General features: G+C 51.1%; 6 protein-coding genes across 6 annotated transcripts; 3 read left to right on the top strand and 3 right to left on the bottom strand.

Annotated features, from left to right (window-relative positions):
• Window positions 1–2,803: 2,803 nt before the first annotated feature.
• VFPPC_15017 (ATP-dependent DNA helicase PIF1) lies at window positions 2,804–3,622 on the bottom strand (the record flags this gene model as incomplete). Its single annotated transcript, XM_018292779.1, has 1 exon — window positions 2,804–3,622. One exon carries the CDS (start codon window positions 3,620–3,622, stop codon window positions 2,804–2,806), a length of 819 nt encoding a protein of 272 aa, XP_018135744.1.
• Window positions 3,623–3,817: 195 nt separating this feature from the next.
• On the top strand, window positions 3,818–6,138 carry VFPPC_12371 (transposase-like protein; the record flags this gene model as incomplete). The annotated part of the gene is made up of 2 exons (XM_022428826.1): window positions 3,818–5,707; window positions 5,758–6,138. The coding sequence occupies 2 exons, from the start codon at window positions 3,818–3,820 to the stop codon at window positions 6,136–6,138; spliced, it is 2,271 nt and encodes a 756-aa protein (XP_022283872.1).
• A 166-nt stretch (window positions 6,139–6,304) lies between these two features.
• On the bottom strand, window positions 6,305–11,215 carry VFPPC_12372 (ATP-dependent DNA helicase PIF1; the record flags this gene model as incomplete). The annotated part of the gene is made up of 4 exons (XM_022428827.1): window positions 6,305–7,027; window positions 7,113–10,402; window positions 10,456–11,003; window positions 11,061–11,215. 4 exons carry the CDS (start codon window positions 11,213–11,215, stop codon window positions 6,305–6,307), a joined length of 4,716 nt encoding a protein of 1,571 aa, XP_022283873.1.
• An 876-nt stretch (window positions 11,216–12,091) lies between these two features.
• Window positions 12,092–13,210, top strand: VFPPC_18601 (hypothetical protein; the record flags this gene model as incomplete). The annotated part of the gene is made up of 1 exon (XM_018294929.1): window positions 12,092–13,210. One exon carries the CDS (start codon window positions 12,092–12,094, stop codon window positions 13,208–13,210), a length of 1,119 nt encoding a protein of 372 aa, XP_018135747.1.
• Window positions 13,211–13,281: 71 nt separating this feature from the next.
• Window positions 13,282–13,794, top strand: VFPPC_18600 (aspartyl protease domain-containing protein; the record flags this gene model as incomplete). Its single annotated transcript, XM_022430187.1, has 1 exon — window positions 13,282–13,794. One exon carries the CDS (start codon window positions 13,282–13,284, stop codon window positions 13,792–13,794), a length of 513 nt encoding a protein of 170 aa, XP_022285047.1.
• A 509-nt stretch (window positions 13,795–14,303) lies between these two features.
• On the bottom strand, window positions 14,304–16,529 carry VFPPC_18599 (reverse transcriptase; the record flags this gene model as incomplete). Its single annotated transcript, XM_022430186.1, has 3 exons — window positions 14,304–16,070; window positions 16,144–16,467; window positions 16,518–16,529. The coding sequence occupies 3 exons, from the start codon at window positions 16,527–16,529 to the stop codon at window positions 14,304–14,306; spliced, it is 2,103 nt and encodes a 700-aa protein (XP_022285046.1).
• Window positions 16,530–16,553: the final 24 nt, after the last annotated feature.

The following is a 16,553-nucleotide window of genomic DNA, read 5'->3' as shown; positions in this document are numbered from 1 at the left end:
CGTCACTATCACGGCATTTGGAGCTGACGATATATCCCTCGTCCTGCTGACTGCTACACGGTACTAGTTGCCTGTACCTGTAAAAGTCCATTGACGTCGGCACGTTGTTCGCATATCGAGTTGAAAGGCTTAATTAAAGTTTCCACATCTGCGTAGCATCGGGGAAACTTCTCCTGCTGCTATTTCCAGAGAAGAAGCCTTGCTCTAAATATATATTCCGGCAATAATTGACAAGTAGAAATATCTTAGCAGAACATATCTCTATATTTACAGTTGCATGAGTATCAATGCAAAAGCCTTCCCGTGACGTGTCTTAATTCAGCGACTGCCATCTGTTGCAGCTTATTGCTGTCTCGAGAGCTGCCGGTCTTTAAATGCCGCACGGTTAAATTATCTCTAGCTTTATGGCTGCAGGAGACCGCAATTTGGTGGAATTTGCGCATTCGACTCTGCCGCTTGGGATCTTCGTGCGGTCGTGGGTGCCGAAGCTAGGTATGTGTCACCATTGGGTTGATAAAGAGAGATCTGGCGCAGAATAGCGGAATATGATGATTGTCAAAATAGTTTCAGGTAAAAATGTAACCAAATCTTGAATGCTCATCTACGTGTTAGTACAGATGCTTACGGAAAGGTGCAAAGTGTCCGTTATCACGGGCCACGAACCAGTTCCATGAGCACCTCGTTTTTTCCTGTGAACTGTGATCTCTGAGTTAATGCTTTCTGATGTGCTTGCAGACTTTCGCCCTACATTTCTCCACACAGCAGATGGAGAATTGTAGCACCTGTGTAGCCGCAGCATCTGACGAGCTTCTGTAAGGGGCACGGGGCTTATTCAGCCAGAAGCGTGCTTGGAAGCCGACAAATTGATTGCATTGAAGAGAAGAAGAACTGAAAGCTCTTTTCGAGAGCTGGCTGGCTAGTTACATACTTCTACGCTTAGGGGTTGAATGTGAGACCTTCATTTGGTGGCGTTATTAGCATCGGCATCAGCCGAATGCACCTCAACGGCCCAGCCCGTTACAACTTCTATGAGATGCATGGCATTTGCCAAAGTCAGTGTGAGAGGGGAGCCGGTAATTACGAAACACAAAAGCTACTAAGAGTATCAGATGCTCAACCTCAATCAGACCCAATATGCTGTTGCGTTATTTGGCTTAACTCGGGTTTCTAGCAAACGATAATCCTGACGCATCTGATTGCGCATTAAAAGCTATTTTGGTCAGCTTTTGCAATTGATCGTATTTTCAAGATCTGTTGTATTAGTAACAAGCATACAATTACGTACCCTGACAGTTACAGTATCTTGAGTTTTAACGTTAAATCTACCGCATGTTCGCCGCAGAAACCTACAGTACTATGATCCGCTTAGCTTGACTTTGTTCCCGACAGCCATTCTATGTGATAATATCGGCGCATAACTATGGATACCAGTCATTGAGAGAGAGAATTGAATGATTGTATTGACTATCTTAAGTGATGGAAAGAGCGTCTTTTATAGCAGAATTAAGCCATTTGAAGGAAAACACACTATTAGAAGCAAAAGAAACGAAATACTTGAATATGCCAGCTGCCCCTTTTAGCTCCGTCAGCTGCTCCCGTTGAGGGATAAGGACCGGCGATTCTGTGTCTGGTATCGCGTCCATAGCGTAACCAGTGAATTCGATGTGCTACGTGCTCACACATGTCTACCAACACTTAATACTATGGGCAGGGCTGACAAAACCAAAGGAGCAAACCGTGTGCTGACCCTCCTGGGTGGATCCGATCGCGCCGCCACTGCAGGTATTTCCACTGCGATTTGGTCAATTCGTTAAGATGTATTAACATAGTTAAACGCTTGGAGTAACCTACTAATAGGCCTCGCACCGTCTGCCTTGTGGGTTGAGGAAAGATGCAAACCCCCCAGCGATGGGGCCTATTAGCGAGGTTAATAAGGGGCACGGAAATAGAGAGCTGACTTGGAGTCTCACGACTGCAAACCCCCGGCTGGAGTTCAATTGGCATGCGAGCCCCTGAACCGTTTGAATCTCTGTAGAGTACAAGCTTAATCGTCATCGGCCGTCTCTCCTCTACAGGCGTGGAAAGCCCTGGACTGGCCGCGACAAGGCTGACGATAATGGGGAGGTTAAACTTCATTTTGGAATATACTAGGGCTCGCTGAGTATTTGTTTAATATAAAGGAGTTCCTAAATTGGATTCTTTGCGCCAAAGTCTTAAATTTACTACAACGACTGTGGATTGGACTCTGGATGATTAGGAGGCTTTATAGACGGTAAAACAAGCAGTCAAAGGAGCTAAGAACTTGATTGTTTCTCAAACTTTTTATATGTACACAGTCTAATATGTCTTCAGATGGTAAGTGGCTGGTCCTGCCTGATCGTACTGCATGAAAGTCGGCCCTGTCCGATGAATAATGCTCAACAGCGCCTCCCTGCAGGTAAGAAGTTTATTACGAATAGTGTCATCATAATTACCGTGGTAGCTTTTTATAGTGACCGCAGTAAACTCACTTTTCTATCAAATCCCCAAATAGTCAGGCTATGTCTGCATGCCCTTCTATCGTATCATCTAGCAAGAGCATGCTGGTAATAAATATTCTATACTAGGCCTGTAAACTCTCTATAACGTAACCTTATGTGCATAGCGAGTGGAACAGCATAGCGAGTGTGTTATGATTGAACTTGTTTCTAAAATACTACGCCACCCCTTGCACGTTAGAGCTGTGGGTGCAAGGGGTATGATCATCCGAAGGCTGGGAGTCCTTGGGCCAAGCAACTATTAAGCCATTACATTAGGTAGTTATCTAGTTACGCAGAGCCGTGGTCTGTCCTATATGGATTCCGTGTAGAACCTGTCGTCTCCTATGCCGCTCATCCCTCATCTTCATCTTCATACCCTCGGGTGGAGACTTGTAAAACAGGTGACTACGATCAAAAGGCGCATCCAGCATCAGGCCCTGGAGCGTTTTCACGCGAGAGACAGCTACGTAGCTCAAACAAGTCTGAAAGTCTCTACAGGAGAGGTCTGTGACAATCACATCTTCAGTGATGCTTTGCGACTTGTGAACAGTAATGGCGTAGCATACGATCAGAGGAAACTGGGTGCGAGTGCAAAGAGTGGCTCCAATGAGGAAGTCCCTGTCTACTGGGAGAATCGGAACAATCTTCCTGCCATCGGGGGTGGTCAGGAACACCGGCCCGCTGTATTTGTCAAACTCCATCATGATGACGCAGGGAGGGTCTTGGATAGGATCAGCCCCAGGTGCCCAGCCAATGCCGTAGACTGTACCGCGAGCGCCGTTGCAGAGGCCTACTGGCTGCCAAAGGTTAGACGTTAGCATCAGACGGGCCCCAATGCATATAGGGATCTGCTTTGCAAGGTTGCCTGCCTTGTCGTCAGGGGCCGCAGCCGCACCAAGTCCGACATTCTTAGCCTTGACTTGAATGACTGGCCGGCTGAGGCGATCAAGGTGGTAGTGGTTATATTCGTTCACCCTATCTTTAGTGGCGTATACTTGTAAGGCGTTGGCGAACCTGGCGACCTCTTGATCATCTAGCTTTGCCTGTACCCGACCGGAAAGGAGCTTCCAGGCAGTGCTGGATAGCCACGCGTGTAGTTTCATACAGTTTCATATGAAACTGAAACAGCCCCTGGACCCGGGTTCATATGAAACTGTAACACTCCGAGTTTCATATGTTTCAGTCAGTTTCATATGGTTTCATATGTCGCCAATTCGTCTCATGTATCTAGGTACATAAACAAGGAAATTGGCAAACAAAATGCCTTCGGCGCAGTTGATAACTTGCCAACCGCAATTATGTCATCAGCTTCGCCCAATCCCTTACTATCGGCGCCTTCTGACAAGCTCCTGGCACCTGCTACGCCTGATTCACCAGTCCCCTTGAAGCGCACGTTGGATCGCTCTCCCTCTGACAGAGCTGGCAAGCGCGCTAAAGTTAAGGGCCGCACGAACAAAAGGACTTGGGACGAGGCGCGTGATCCCGACGAGGAGAGAGGAGAGAAAGCCCGGGATAACTCATACCATGAAATTTGGTACTGCAAGCACTGCGACTCGGCCAAAAAGCCGAACTCGGTAACAACCAACCTGAGCCGAGCCCGCAAGCACCTACGGGACTTTCATGGCATCCGGGTTGTAGAGCGGGTAGAAGGGTCAGATCTGAAGAAGCAGCAACATGGCATCATTACAGATATGTTTGGAAGGCAGGAGGAGCGCCAAGCCAATCGAAATCTTGACGAAGAAAAGTACCTGGTAAATGGTATTAACATTCCTGCATTCGAGGAAGCACTTGCTAGGCTTCTTGCGGTTCGCAACATTGCCCACTCGTTCATCCAATACCCTGAGTTTCACGCCGTTATACTCTCCTGCAACTACATGGCCCGGGACGTCCTCTTACGCAGCCGCAGAGCGGTCCCGAAGCTTCTCGAAAACACTTTTGCTCTACACAAACAAGGTCTCGTTGGGAAGCTTCGTAATTGTCTCTCATCCATGGTTCACTTCACTATTGACATGTGGACCTCATCGGAACAGAAGGCGGCATACCAGGCAATCGTGGCCCATTTTGTAGATGCGGAGACAAGAGAAGTCGCTCAAGCGTTATTGTCGCTACGCGAGTTCAAAGGAAGCCACAGCGGGGAGTTGCAAGCCAAGGTTTTCCTAGAAGTTATCGAAGAGTACGGCCTCAGCGAGAAAGTTGGCTACTTTACGATGGATAATCACGATGCTAACGATACCATGCTTGACGATATTGCAAAAGGCATTGAGGGTTTAGATCCGGTTGCCAGGCGACTACGCTGCAGTGGCCACATCATGAACCTCATCGTGCAAGTCTTCCTCTCTCGGAGCAAGGCAAAGAAGATTCAGGAGGATGAACAAGAGGGAATTGATAAGGCGTATGAGCGGCTGTGCAAGCAATCCGATAAAGAAGGAGGAGGCAGAATGACGAAAGAACAAGCTACCCAGGAGTGGCGGGAGTTCAGTGTCTTGGGCAAGCTCCACAACTTATGCATATATTCAAGAAGTTCTACCAGCATTCACAACGACTTCAAGGCTAAGATTGGCAGAGCCTTGCCGAGGGACAACGATACACGTTGGAACTCATGGTTTCGCCTCATTGACGTGGCTATTGAGAGGCGCGCCAAGTTCATGGATTGGATCCAAGAAAATCATGCCAAAATACAGAAAGACGCACTGGACCACAACGATTGGAACGAACTCAGAGATATCCATGCCTTTTTACAGGTATTTCACCAGATCTCAGTACGCCAAGGCCGAGAGAATACACTGGATGAAGTTCTGTCCCACATGGATTTCCTCCATCATCACTTCACACAGACTCAAAGTCGGGCTTTCAGCAACCCGCGCTTCTACGCGCGCTTCCATGTTGCTTGGCTAAAGTTCGAGAAGTATTACCAGCTTACCGAACAAGCCCCCGTGTACGTGGCCGGGATTCTCCTCCACCCAGCACTCCGAAAGAGCTATCTGAGTGAGCAGTGGAAGAGAAATCCAGCCTGGGTTGGCAATGCAGTGAAGGCTGTAAGGCAGATTTGGTCGCAGGAGTACAAAAGCTACCAGCTCCCAGAGAGGCAACAGGAGAATGGGCAAGAGCTTGATGAGTTTGATCGCTGGAGGAGGAAGGTGTACAGCACAGCGAGTGAGGTGAAGGATGAATTTGATCGTTTCATCCATGTAAGTAAATTTACAGCGTGTGATGGACGGACGTTGACGCTTTCTCACAGGGCTCACAGGCCGGAATTGGGCAACAAACGGCCTTACAGTGGTGGCTTGAACCGACCCAGCAAGCGAACTTCCCCCTCCTCTCCCGCATGGCCATTGACGTATTCTGTATCCCACCGATGTCCACGGAGGCAGAGCGAATCTTCTCGGGCGCGAGACGGCAGGTCACGTGGGACAGATGCAGTATGTCTGCGAATATGGTAGAGGCATGCGAGTGCATCAAGAGCTGGATAAGCATTCCAAAGGGGAAAAACAGGCCACTTCTTGCTGGGGTGTTTAGGGCAGCAAAGGATATAGACGCGGCCGTAAGGATACTGCAGGAAGATTTAGAAATGGACAAGGGGGCGGACAGTGATGTCGAAGCTGGGGACTTGGTACTATAGATAAGCAGACAATACCAACGTCTTCGGGTGGCCAGGAGATATGGCATACACCTGCTGGAAACAAGTCATTTTTTTAATCCGCACCAGAATACAGTTTCATATGAAACCGAAACTGGTTCATATGAAACTGAAACTATACCAGCGTCCGGTTTCATGAAACTGAAACTCACCCCAGTTTCAGTTTCATAGCGTGTCTATCCAGCAAGTTCCAGGACTCCACCGATAGTTGGAGCAGCCGTAATTCCCCGAGAGCTGTGCGAAACGCCTTCTGTTCGTCGCCCCGTTGCCGCTGGACAATTTTCAAGAAGACCGATTTATCGAAGTGTCTATACGCGTTCCTGCCTTTGATCTCCACTCCTCGTACCTCCTTGTCGTAGTAAAGCGGCTTCTGCAGCACGGGGGGAAGTTGAAAGAAGTCGCCAACCAACAGTATATTTAGTCCACCAAAGAATTCCTCGTTCCTATTCGGGAACGCCTCGCGCAGACGGTCATCGACCCAGGATAGCTGTCGCAGTCCCAGCATGCTCTTCTCATCGATGATCAGATACTTGAAGTCCTTGAGCGTCTTCTGGAGCTGGGCCTTATCAATGGCTGAGAGGGGCTTGAAGTCCTTATTGATTGGGAGGTGTAACAGGGAATGCAAGGTAGTGCCCGATATCTGATTTCCCGCGACGCCAGTGGGCGCGGCACGCCAAACAGGTGTCCCTCTCCCGCCAGCCGCAGCTTGGAGGTGCGCGGAGAGCAGATTAATGAGGTATGACTTGCCAGTACCACCTCCACCATCTACATGGAGCAACAACTGAGAAGGCTCCTGATTCAGAAAGTGGTCCATCACCGTATCATACACTAGGCGCTGGTCTCGATTTAGGGAATCGCGAGCTTCCAAGGGCTGATGATCCACATCAAGGTCAAGGGGGTTTCCCGTTTTTTGTTGCTTCCAGTAGTCGCCGTTGAGAATACCATCATCGGTATACCGTCCAACGTGAATCATAATTGATGTCGATGTCTCGGCGGCCGAGCATGTCGATATCCTCTTCCTCCAGCGGCCGGTCAGGCAGCATGCGGGCGAGTTCATGCCAGTCCTCCTCCACGGTGGGGTCTTTATGGATCTCAAGCTCAAATTCATCGTCCTCTGCCCTCAATTCATTTGTATCTGGCTCCCCATAATGGTCGTCCGCATGGGTGCCATGGTGCTCTCTGCAAAACTTGTACGCAGCCGCGAAGGAATCGAACCGCAGCGCGCCCACAATGAGCAACTCTTGTGGAGAGCGATGGGGATGCACCATCATTAATTTCACACGGCAGAAGTCATTAAACTGCGGAGATGCCTCCATGGACCTGTATCGAGGGAAGTAAGACAGGACTCTCTTCTTCGCGTTGGCAGCGAGTCTCCTCCACGTCTTGAGATTGTACGATTGCAGATACTCGAGGTAGGTTACATCCTCATGTTGGTCACTTCTCTCCAGATATTTCCTGTAGCTGCCGACGGTCTCGTTGACATCTTCATCGACGCGATACGAACGTGCATGCTGCTCCAACGGACGGCAGTCCACGGAGACCACCATCCGCGTGCCTTCCTGCAGAGGAATGTTAAGCAGCAGATGGGAAATCTCCTGCGCCGAGTAATCCCTCTCGGCAATCAGCTTATTCATAAGGCGGGAGGAGAAGGATAATAGGGGTTGAAGGTGTGCCGTGTGCGGCAAAACTTGGTCTGCGAGCTTACAGTAAGGTTCGGTCTTCTTCTCAGATTTGCTGCAATACTTGGCAGCGTAGGTAATGACCGCCTGTAAGCTGGTGCAAGGAGATATGTCGATATTAGCTAGCCAGCCTAGGATGATGGCAGGATTGAAGTGGTTCATGAGGTTGTCATTCCGGGCCGCCTCGAAGACGTAGTACGACTTGCCTTCCTTCCTGATCACTGCGGCCAGCTCCCGCAAGGCACGGGGAAAGTCAAAACGACACTCCCTCTCTGGGCTGGCCGCATTGGTCGCCTCGATATCTGCAGCAGCGCCTTCCATATCCCTCGCTAGGTCGCCCGTTCTTTTCCTTACACGCAAGCAGTACGTGGTATTGCACCTGTGACGCTGGCAACGGTTGACGATTTGTGAGAGCCGCAGGAACGTCATTTCTGTGCTCAGCGGATCTACGCTCAGGGGGTTACCCTCGCCCTGAGGCATAGTCCTACTCGGCTCCGGGTTAATGGCAGTGATGTGGAATCCCCACGTGCGCGCAAATACATCACGAGCAGCCTCGTCCTCCATGTCGGCTCCAGGGCATTTCTCCATCCAGTACAAGCCATGGTTGTGAGGACTACCACGTCCTTGCCATTCATACCGATCCCAGTAATCCGTGATGTTGAATTTTGTCCTCAACACGACGTCTCGAAAGAAGCAGTATCGGCGGTGGAAATGGAAAGCAGCAATGTGAGGGTTCTGGCGCAATAGTCGGCGCGAAAGAGCCATCCTCTCCGGCTCGGAGGCGGCTAGCCAGTCTTCATATTGGGGCATGTGTTGGTAGAGGCTCCGCCAGTGCAAATCGGCCGGGCTAAATGTGATGAATGCGCCGGGACAACCAAGGTTATAGGCATAGGCCTCGAGGTCCTGCCTTTTTCTGTTCCAGAAGGGCCGCGTACCGCGAATAGACACCGCGTGTCTTGTGATCGAGTTGATCAACGCCTGCGCCTCGGGGTCATCGCTGTGTTCGAGAGCCTGAATAAGCTGCTCTCGCGTGAGCGGTTCGCGGGTGCCATCATGTTGCTTCACGAAGAATTTGGACCGTGCACGTGCTTGTGACCGCATTAGTGTGTTGAAGGCGACGAAGCGGAAGGTCGGGTGGCGTGCAAAACGCCCGTCATGCCAGCGCATCGCGTGCTCGATGTAGTCCTTGTAGTCAATTGACCGTAGCCGAGGCTCAACAAAGTCGGCTCTCCCGTCAGGAAAGAGGCAGGGAAAAGCTAAGGAGAGTAGGGCATGAGAGCGATTGAACTCATTAATGGGTGTGCGCCGTATATTCGGAAGCTGCAGCTCGTGCTGCACCTGCTCCTGGAAGCTTGTGGAAAGCCTTGGTTCAGCTTCTGGTTCTCCGGCAAGAATAGACCGCAGAGCATCGAGCTCCGTGTCCTTGGCCAAAAGGTCCGGCACCGCAGCCTCGTCCTCCAGATCCGGTTCTGCCTCCTCATCTTCCTCGGGTCCAACTTCGGCAGCCTCCACCTGGCTCTGGGGGATGGCATCCAGGACATTGGCATCTTGAGGCAATTGACTCAGCCGCTCTTCGTCGATGACGATGCATCGATAGCCAGGATGATGGCGCCGGAGGTAGTTAAGCCATATGGCAACTGGCTGGCGGCGTACACGGAACTGGCGGGTGAATTGCCGGCTAAGGTTTGCATGGGACGACGTATTGGAAGGACGGAGTAATACAGTGTTCAACTCCCGCGGCAAAAGCGGGAGTTGGTTGTACACCAAGCCAACATGTCCCCGATATTTGTACTGCTGGCCCCGCACAAGCATAATATTCACGTGGACGTGAACACGGCCTATTAAAGACTCTTCAGTAGGTGTAAGCTGAGGCAATTGAGTCGGTACGGAGCCAAAATCCAACTGGTTGTCCACAGAGAAGAAGTACGGCTCTTCAGGGCCGCGTTTATCATCCTTTCGACAGCAACGCGCACAAATGCCATCAGAATCGATCTTCATCTGGAACCAACGCTCTTGACATCGACCACAAAATTGCATTTGGTCATTGTCCAGCTTTGTCCAGAACTCACGGAGCATTGCTTTATCACGACAAGTCAAGGCGCAAGCGTCCAGGTCCCCATTCCACACCGGATCTTGTGCGCGAAATACGGCCGATTCTTCAGGTGGAATCATCACTGGACTCCGGTACCGTCGTGGCGGCCCCGACGATCGAGTTTGCCTTTGAGATTTTTTTGGCCGCCCTCCTGTACCAGGGGCAGGACCACGGCGAGCACGGCGAGCACGGCGACGAGGCCCTGGCTTTGTGGAAGGCTGCCGCGAGCAATGGCGAAGAGGGCTTTCGTCCAAGGCATTGCTATCATCGTTCTCGTCTTCGTCCCCTAGATCGGAATCAGACTCTACCCCTAAGTGTTCGAGGTACTTCCGTGGTCGAGCAGGTGAAAGCAGCAAGTTGAAATAGTCCTCGACGTCAACATCAGATTCAGAGAACTGTCCCCTGTCATCCGCTTCCTTGGTTATTCCATCCCTATCTAGAAGCCCATTTGGCTGCAGTCGATCTTGACTCCCATCTACGTTCCGTGGTTAGCTTGAACAAACTGCCGGGACCACAGCACAAGGATACCTTCTCCAGGACCATCAGAGCCTTCAAAGACGCCGAGTTGAGAGATTGTGGGAGTTAGTGACACAGCCTCCCCTGCACGGCGTCGTGAACGATGGTCGCGCCGAATAGTGGCCTGCTTGGCCCTGGCGCCGGCCTTGGAGGCATCATCTTGCGAGTCCTTCCCGCCCTTGTGGAACCTAACAGCCAGGTAAGAGTAGTCCACACCAGTCGTGCTGCTTCGGACAGTAGATGGATCAGAATGTGAGGCGACAGGATCGGTCGAGGGCGGCACAGGCGGTGAGGGAGCTAGAGCCCGGAAGAGCCGCGAGCTCGCTTGGATTGGTGGGATTGGCGTCCCCAGCACTATCTGCGGCTGGCTGCCTGGCTCTCCGAACAAACTCCTAGCTGTATGTTGTTGCCGTAGCTTCTCTGGCGATGTAGGTTGGGTTCCAGATCTCTGGTTAGGAGGCGATAGGCCAGCGTCTCTGTCGGTTCTTTTCGGGGCAGATCTCTCAGCTGAGGTAGGACGGACGGCCAGGTTTCTCAATGTAAGGACGGCACCTTTGGACCTGGCACGCTTGATCAGGTTAGGGAGGCATATATAGTATATCAATGGTGTCAGTTACCTCGGAATTGCGGTGGTCCCGGCATTCCAGACAGGTCGTAGTTGGATTGGCAGATTTCCTCCTGCTAACGAAATTACTTGGTGGTTTTGTTCGGTCGCACGACGGGCAATGGACTCCCAATTCAGATCTAGGACTAATATTACCCCTAGAATCATAATCCATACCCAACCATACGGTACATCTGTTTCAATAATGGAAGAAAGGCTGCTGGCCAAGCAAACGAACAGATCGATGGGCAAATTTAGCGATTGTAAACAGAGAAGTAAACAAAGCACCGACAGACGGTGGCTGTCCTTTACCCACTTTTCTAGAGCCACCAACCAATCCAGCCTTCTTTGGCGATTTCCCATACAAAATTTAGACCAATAGTAGAAACTTATTTGTCAAGCCTGCACCAAACCCTCATGCCTTGAGGAACGAAAGGTCTCTATGCTCTACCCTGTGAATGCCTTGAGGAACGAAAGGTCTCTATGCCTTGAGGAACGAAAGGTCTCTATGCTCTACCCTGTGAAGACTTTGCACGTGATCTTTGCCCTCTCGGCCAATCACATTTGGCCCTTTAGTGCTCCGAAATCTTGATGAGTCGCTATGGGTCCTCTCGCACTACTTCTTCCCCTTGCCGCAAGAAACTCGCGTTTTTTCCGGGTATATCCGGGTACTAGGGAGGCCGAGTCGCTAGAGTCGTCCATTCTTATACGCTTGGTCCCGCTGTATTTTAGCTTCGACCATATCGAGCACAGGCCCAGTGTCACGGGCTATGCCCGATGCTGTGGACCCGGCTCTGCCGGGCCCGGAGCTTCGGCGCCGTGCAGACGGTCGGTTGTGTAATTGGATTAATTTCGCCTAAGTTGCCACTGCAACTTAACTGCGCAAGCTCGAGGCGAGCCTCGAGCTTGCTCTTCTCCTTTCTTTCTCCCTAGCTTTAGATAGACAATCATACGGCACCCTTATGTTGAACAAACAGCGGCGCAGCCCCTTACATATCTAAAGCTCAATCAATCTACTATCGCGGAACCTGTCGCATGACCGCTATGATGGAGCAGCAAACACAGTCCGGTGATAGTCCTACGTCCCAGCACCAGTGGATCGACCATCGTATTCATGAAGCGATCAATGCAAGCTTGGGGCCCTTGCAAGCCCAGTTGGCGGCGTTAACGCAGCATCTCGCCAACAGCACGACGGCGCCGCAACCTCAGGAAGGACTTCAACCACCGCTTCCAACGCGAACGCCAAGCGAGAGCTTGTTCGGCATCGATGCTGCGCAGCTTCCGCAACAGTCAAATGGGAGCCCTAACAAGAGGAAACCATTGCCAAACCCGCCAAAGTACAATGGCTCCCGGAAAGGTTATGCGGCCTGGGCAAGGCAGATGAGAGACAAGCTAGAACTCGATGCACACTATTATAACGGGAACCGAGACTTGTGGTATCTTATTAATTCGTGCCTAGAAGAAAAACCACAACAGGTCGTGGCCACGTTTTACGCGGCAGGTGGGCCAGGCGGCAATTTTGACCCCCACGAGTTAATGCGATACCTTGACCGCACGTATAAGGACAGTAATATCCAGTCACGAGCAGCGACCTCACTGAGGACTCTACGTCAGCGCGAAGATCAGTCGCTGGCCACATTCCTTCCCCGGTTTGAACAAGCCTTGGCGGAAGCAGGGGGAGGCGACTGGCCAGACAGCGCAAAGATTGTGTTCCTTGAGAACGCCTTAAGCTCGCAACTGCAACGATGCTTGGTTACTGCGCACCTACCCACGTTATATCAGGAATGGCTAAGCCGAGTTCAGGAAATTGCTGGGAAACTGGAGAAGCTAGAAGCCCGTGGAGGTTCCGTGCCAAAAGAAGAGAAGGCTCGCTCAGGAGGTTATCAGCATGGCCAACATTCATCACAGGACCAGGACGGTGACATAAAGATGGCGGGGGTAAACAAGACTGCCGAGAAGCCAGAATTGCCGCGGAACGAACGACGGTGCTATCGTTGCGGGCGGACAGGCCATTTTGTTGCGAGTTGCCCAGCCCAAGTGGTGTTTCCAGGAAATCAGAAGAAAGGCAAGGCTAAAGTCGGTCGGGCGAGCAAGCCCAAGGCGTCAGACAGTTCGGAACCCACGTCCGAGACGAGTGAAGATGAAGGGGCGGGAAAAGAATAGCCTCGAGGCGAATGCGGGCCTCGGGGCCAACCAAGGCGGACATCCAGAGTTGGGCAGAGTTTCGGCCTCAGATGAATAGTGACCCGGTGCTGATCGAAGCACGGGTTAATAGAGGTATTCAGGTGCGCGCCCTTGTTGATACCGGATGTGACTGCTACGCCATAATCGACGAAGCTGCAGTTAAGAGACTGCGGATTCCATTTATCGACAGGAATCCAAGGCGGTTAGGTGGGTTTTCCGAGGCGACTAAAGACGTGATGTCGCCAGGGATTGTAGTCTTTATGATGGAGACTGGAGGATACGACGAACGCATCTTTGCTTATGTCGTTCCGCGGTTAGGCCAAGATGTGTTCCTGGGCCGGCCGTGGATGAAGAAGAACAAGGTGGTATACGACGCGGCTGAACAGCGAGTCTACCACGGGGTTGCCGGCATTACCATACGGCTCTTAGGACAGGAAGAGCCCGAAGGGGTAAAGGCGATCCGAGCCGCCCGTGTTGTGCCGGCGGCTGTGTTTGCGGCAGAGTGCCGCCGAGGGAGGAAGCGCCGAGGGCACGGCGCGGCCGCCAGAGACCCAATCAACTAAATCAACTACACGGCATCTGTCAATTTAGAGTAAGTGTAGATTAGTAATGAAACTTTGAATGTAGTGTATCAACGGACACCTCAAATGTAGTTGATTTAAGTGTAGTTGACTTCAGTGGATGGAGGTTTGTGGCGGCATCATCCAGAGTCGCGGCGTAGTGGGGCAGCGCATGATGGCACTAAGTTAACGCGTCTACACGTCCACGCGCTTGCTCATACCTCTTTCCTCTTCATCTTGGTTTTCGTGCAATATAGTGGCATTATCTCTTGAGTTGATCTCATCGCGCCCGTGTCAGGGTTGGCCACAGTGACGCTAACCATCCCCTCGCATTAAAAAGTGTCAGAGACGACATATTCTAACAAATACCTCCCTCTTAGAAGGAGGTGATGTCCACTTTTGCTGGCTGGTACAACAAGTAGGGCTTCCCGAGGCTCCTCTGGTGCGAATCTACCTTCGGCTGCTCCCGTCCCCTTCCCTTCATTCACTCTTGTAGCACTCGAATCGCCTCTTCAATGGCCAGCTGTTTTCGCCGCGGCAGCGAGCCACGATAGCTCCCGTCTTCTGAACTCATCATCATTAAGATGGATGCCCTCGAGCTCTTTCTTCTCCTCTATGATCGAGAGAAATAACGGATCTAGGTCGTTGATAATGCCTGCCCGAAACCACGACCTCAATACCTGACACATCCCAACTGTTTGCGCCTGAAGATTGCACCGTTGGGGAACAACCATCTGCCCTGCTGCCGAGAACATCCTCTCACATTCTGCAGACATTGATTGTATTGTGACAAAGTCGAGGGCCATTCGGGAGAGACGAGGGTATTGCAGGCGCTTCTCATGCCAATACGCTATCGGATCTCGCACAGTCTTGTCAGTGCTCTCATGGCTCGATTGCCATCGTTCGTATTCGTCGCCAATCGTGTCGTCGTCCAGTAGAGGCTCTGTCTGTATGGAGTCGATACGGGACTGTTCGCAATGCTCTTCGAAGGCATTGTAGTATTGCTTCTGTCGTTTTGCAACAGGCTCGTCATTTGAGGCCACCACAATATGGAAATCTCGATAGGACTCGTCCCACACTTCTTGAACTATCCTTTTTGCAGATCTGATCCAGTCGGGCTTATGTACCCAGGCCTGCTCGAACCATCCCCATCTGTATGCCGGGTGGAGTGCGAGGGCGGTATAATATATCGGTGTTGTGTCGAGAATAGTGTAATACTTGTCTAATTTCTCCCAGGCCATATTTATGCCGATCCTGAACTGTTCGGGGTCAGGAAAATCTTTTGCCATCGCCTTATATTTTTCGAGCTTGCCAAGCAGGAATTCAAACCCATTGATCACATCCCAAACGTTTCCATATGAACCAGTATAACCCCTCTTGCGTTTCCTGATTAAACCGTCGCCTTCTAGAGTCTTGACTGCATCTTCATAGTATCCAAGGATCGTCGCGAAGTGTTGAAGTACAGACCAATCGTTGGCCGTAAGTTGGTTCTCGTCTCTAAGGATTCGAGGCCGGACAGCCGACTTTTTCAACTGGCCAGTTCTTTTTGATGTATTCTCCTCCTCCCATTGGATTCGGAACTTCGCGACTAGCAGTTCGAAGTACCTTCGAAGTCTCAAGGCGCGGCGGATCATATAGAGCTGGGAAAGCCAGCGCGTATCGTTATCTAGCACTACCGAGACGGGGCTTTTTGACCGTATTTTCGGATCGTCCGACATGGATATGTCGTACTCTTGAAGTTCTTTCAACAGGTATGTCAGTCTGTCCGATCGATCAACATCCACGACGAAATTATGGAGCTTCCCAACCGGCCCTTTCTGTCGCCAAAGTTCGTATTCGGCTTCAGACAGCGCTTCTGCACCAGAAAGTTGTTCTTCGAACGCGTCTGTATCCTTCCCGAACAGTAGTGCCTTCGCAGACAGATTGACTATATGGCCGAAGCAGCGGCCTCGCCTTCGAGCGCCATTGAAGCCGAGCTTTTTGCCAATAGCCTCAAGTGCTGTGTCGTTGTTCTCGGCATTGTCAAGGGTAAAATACCCAATATTCTCCTCGATGCCAAAAGCCTCGATGGTATAAAGGACTTCTGTTGCAATGTTGTTCCCCGAATGTCTGCGGACTTCGGGGACCCCCAGAGCGACCTTGTGGGGCTTGCTATTCTCGTCCCTGAAGAAGCACACGATACCGTATAACGAGTGTCGATTCCGCGCCCTCCATCCGTCAAAGCTGACGTGTATTAAGCCGGGGCTCTTTCGCAGGGCTTCAATGACGCGCGCCTTGTGCTTTTTAAATTCGGAGTTGATGAGCGCGCGAACTGTGGTATCAGAGATGTTGGCGTTCGTGATCTTTGACTGCAGGGTTAAGGTATTCGAAGATATCCCGGAGTCTCTCATGTTCAACAACACTAAAGGGCTGATTCGTGTCGACTATCCACTCGATCAGGAGACGTTGAAAGTGATTTCGATTAAATCCGCGTATCATAGAGTTGGCAATCGCCTGTTCTCGAGGTCTTAAAGGGTCGAGCTTCCATATATCCACAATCGATCTTGGCCTCTTGCTCCCTGGCTTCTCCTCGGCTTTCTTTTGCAAGCCGGACTTTGTCTTGTTATCTGGTGCAGATATTCCGTGATCCTTGTATAAGTGATTCAGCGCATTCTGAAGGCCAATAGCAACGAAATTCTTAGGTCTGGGGTCGTTCTTCTGAATACACGGCTTGCAGACCCATCTGCGCTCGTCGTCATGTTGTATGTCGTATCCATATTCCC

This window comes from Pochonia chlamydosporia (assembly GCF_001653235.2).
Source record: "Pochonia chlamydosporia 170 chromosome Unknown PCv3seq00012, whole genome shotgun sequence".
NCBI lineage: Eukaryota > Fungi > Ascomycota > Sordariomycetes > Hypocreales > Clavicipitaceae > Pochonia > Pochonia chlamydosporia.
The sequence above is the reverse complement of the archived record's forward strand: the minus strand, read 5'-3'. Positions and strand labels throughout refer to the sequence as shown.